Raw genomic sequence first — 4063 nt, 5'->3', positions numbered from 1 at the left:
AGTGACAGGGTGTAAAGTTAGTAATACAGATATATTCAAATTATAACAAAGGTAAGACTAGATATCTGGATTTTGGCAACTAGAACATTGTGATACAGCCTAAATGTGTGTCCCCAACTCCTGTTATAGTTAAGTGAAATATTTTCTTTACATTACATCCATAATGTATTGATATAATTGATCAAAATGTTCTTGTCAAAGTGTGTACAAATTCCGCAAAGCATCAATGTCACCTTCAAAAATACTGCCACATTATATTACTATTAGCACCACTAATTTGATTTGAGTTGGCAACACCTCCACTAATCCAGATGGTCAGACCTTCCCTACTAGTGTGATAAACCTATGATACCAAACTAAACTCATTCCGCAGTCAAGGTTAAAATGGCTGTGTCTGTCCCAGACACACAGATAGGTTAGAAAAATAATACTGTGATTACATAATTCATTTTTTGAATGTTATCTTTTATGTTTTGTTGATGCCATTTCTGCATCATTTTTTTCTGGTCCACAGGGTTTTGTAAGGTTTATGCCTCAAGTATCCCTGCGATTACAGTATGTGTTGAAGTGCAGTAATACACCACAGGTCAAAGACTGCAGGCTCTGCAACAGCGAGGCAACATGAGCTAAACACCCACAAAGCATCATGAGATCAAGATGATGTGGGTGTATTGATTTCTATGTGGGAGTGGGGCAGAGGGGTGGAGCTAAAACTGGAAGCTCAGTAGATGACAGGTACCCATTGAATGGACATGTGGGGGTGGAGTGGATGTAGAACGCAGGGTGGAATATAACACAGCAAAATGGAGCATGTAAACCAAGTATAGTCAGAGCTGAAAGGTGGGGCTGGTCCCACAGCAGCCACACCTCACCATGGAAACAGTTGCTTTGTGATACTGTAAGTTTGGCCAATAATGACGGCTGACCTCAGAATTTTATATCAGCACCTCTTACCTGGTGGTGCTTGATAAAAGTGTGTGTGTAAGGAATCAGTTCAAAGCGAAAAGCGTAGATCCTTCACTGGAGTTTGTGTTACATTATTAGTGAATAACATTTTCTTTATAACTTCTGAAGCTCTGAGAAAGTGTAAACTAGGATTTGAGAACATTTATCTCAAACACTGGTTTCATAACAGATCAGTGAGCTGTAGCCTTTTAGATGCATCATTTTACACATCCGATCTTGCTCGAATGATGTATACCAACTAAAATCCTGGTCACTTTTGTTTTATTTACTAAAGAGCCTGTCATATTAGAATGGGTTCACTATCAACATATCCTAAAACTAAAATAACTTTCTGCAGAACACTTGTACTGCATGAAGGTGACAAATCTGTATGTCTGTGTACACACACACAGATAAACAGAAACTGACCTGGCAGAAGACAGGTTTGTAGGTTTCAGAAAAAAGCTGGGTCAGTTCTTCAGAGTCACAGAGATAAAGTGGAAGTCGGTCCACACACAGACACTTGGAGTGCAGGTTCTCCTCGTGGCTCAGCTGGTTGACGTCCATCCACTGCACCATCAGTGAGCGATCGCCCTGCACAGAGTTGTGTGATGCATATAATCAGATTTTTTTCAGATCTCAACTTCACACTCCTACTCTACATCATGGTCACCTTCTAAATACTACTATAATACTTGTAAATATTATAAAATGATTATAACTTTGAGTAAACAACTCAATGTGAGGATGCAACTGGAAATGAAATGTATCATTCCTCTTTCTGTTTGGGTTTAGATTAAATAAAACAATGTAAATTCATTTGTATTGTGCAACAATCAAATCTACAGTAGTAATATCACAATTCTTTATTTCATTCAGGAGCCTTAAAGTGAAGTGAAGTCTTATCTAACAAAATCTATTCACCAAGTTTAATGAAATCAACTTGAGACCCCCCCTTGGATTTTTTTCATGTTATTGTTTTACAACACTGAACTGAAGTAAGTTTAATCTGGCTTTTTTGACAGTGATTTGTCAAAAGGAATAATTTCTATAAAGTAATCCAAATATATTACAAAAGTAAAATATGAAGTCATAACTTGTGGAGCCCATTGCTTTAGAATAAATAAACGTAGCAGAAGAGCATCAAATCATCAAACATGACAAGATCGTTTTAACTGCTCTAACATACCAGTGGTCGGCCCAGCAGCTCAGAGCGGGCCCGTGAAGCAGAGTCCTTCTTCATGTATTCAACAAACCCATATCCTTTGGAGTGGCCCGTCAGGTCGCTGTAGACCAGGAAGGAGCGCTCAATGTTTCCGTAGGAGCGCACCAACTCCTCAAACTGCTGGGCGGTGAAGGTGTGGGGCAGGTTGGTGAGGCAGAGCAGGGAGTCGGTAGGTTGCAGGGTGACGTTGATCAAGCGTCCCCGGACAGTGCTGTGATGGAGGGAGCGGATGGCATCCTGAGCCTGGTCCCCGTTCAGCAATGTCACAAAGGCTGGAGGAGGGGACATTATGGAGACAGCGACAAGGGGAAAAGACAGACAAAGACAAGAACAGACACAAAAAAAAGAGATGCACAGGCATAAATGGACAGGGACATGTGATGACTCACACAAACATACATTTAAAGCAGACATTCAAATACAGGCAGAAAGCAGTTCATAAAAAATACATAATGGAGGCAAACAGTCAAAGAACAAACACAACACAACTCTCACAAAAGCAAAAAAATAAGTGACAGGCCGAATGTGGATAAGAGACAAAAATAAGGGATGAAAGAACATTTGTGCATGGTCAACCAAAAGACAGACAGTCATAAAAACAGACCGAGAGATACACAGAGAGAAAGACAACACATTAGCTAGAAAGCCAATAGGGAGCCACTATGTAGGGGGAATCCACTATGACACACACACAGAGACCCGATTTTAATTAAACACAACAACCTGACTGACGCATACCAACAATACTAATGAATACAAAAGTTCATTTCTAAATGATTTAGTATCACTGACACCTGTGCTACCTTAAGACAAATGCTGGCCTCTTTTCATGCCAGTGATAAATAGTCACATTTCAAACAAATACAAGCCTGCTCCTTATTAATATTAGAATACGTCATCTAATCGCCATCAGAGTTTCACATTCTTTCTTTCCAGAAGATGATCTGCCTCCCTTTCCTGAAACTGAAAATATACTGCTCAAAAAAATAAACAGAACACAACTTAAGACATACTAAATCTGAATGATTGAAATATTCTTATTAAATACCTTGTTCATTACATAGTTGAATGTCTTATTTTCCCTTGCGTTCCCTTTATTTTTTTGAGCAGTGTAGTTTGGTATACCTGTATATGTAGCCCAAAAAAGCAACAAAGGTTGTGACCTGTGTAGAGACTGTTAGTCTTTTCAGTCATTTTTATGCCTACAAAAAGAGAAAAGCATACTGTATGCCCCCAAGTCTGCTGGGCTTTGCTATTTTATGATGCAATACATCAATTTCTTGCTTTAGTAAAAATTTTCAATAAGATTACTTTCCTAAGAAACCTAGTAAAAACAACCAACCAAAACAAAACAAAACAAAAACACTGTGTGAAGGCCCATTAATAAAACCACACACAAAACAGTGTTGTTAAGCTGAAGGGGAGGAACTGGGTGAATGTATAGAACATCACAAATCTACAGTAAGCTGGTATTGAGTATTAAACAACTGGAATTCAAATTCAATGGCTATGGAACGAGGATGCAATTGACATAGAATGTATAGGAAAAACCTAATAAATGTGTTTGTGTGAGTTACAAAACAACAGAGACAACTAGAATAACCACTTTGCAGTTGCACGCCTCTGCCAACCAGTCAATTTTGATTGATTTATTTATTCTTTCAAGCATGTAAAGACAGTTGATATATCAACACACATAATTTTACACATATCCAACAAATGCTAATCCAATATCAATTTGCTTATACCTAGTACATGCTTGAATGGAGTAGGAAGAAGTCAGACTTATCCAGTCCTACCCCATGACATCATCTTACATCATTGGTTTGCAAGCAGTATCTCTACATAAATAATTATCTTCTACACCACACAAGTAATATACTAAAAAAATAT

At 38.3% G+C, this 4063-nt stretch overlaps 1 protein-coding gene across 1 annotated transcript in view; it reads right to left on the bottom strand.

Annotated features, from left to right (window-relative positions):
• raver2 (ribonucleoprotein, PTB-binding 2) overlaps positions 1-4063 on the bottom strand; it is an 80485-nt gene that overhangs the window by 29832 nt on the left and 46590 nt on the right. The window contains exons 4-5 of the mRNA XM_020602700.1: positions 2135-2442; positions 1375-1539 (exon numbers count right to left, since the gene is read on the bottom strand). Coding sequence (XP_020458356.1) covers positions 1375-1539; positions 2135-2442 — 473 coding nt within the window. The remainder of the gene's footprint in view (positions 1-1374; positions 1540-2134; positions 2443-4063) is intronic.

The sequence above is a fragment of the Monopterus albus genome, unplaced genomic scaffold (assembly GCF_001952655.1).
Source record: "Monopterus albus unplaced genomic scaffold, M_albus_1.0 scaffold58.1, whole genome shotgun sequence".
NCBI lineage: Eukaryota > Metazoa > Chordata > Actinopteri > Synbranchiformes > Synbranchidae > Monopterus > Monopterus albus.
Note: the sequence above shows the minus strand (reverse complement) of the source record. Positions and strands in the feature narration are given on the sequence as shown.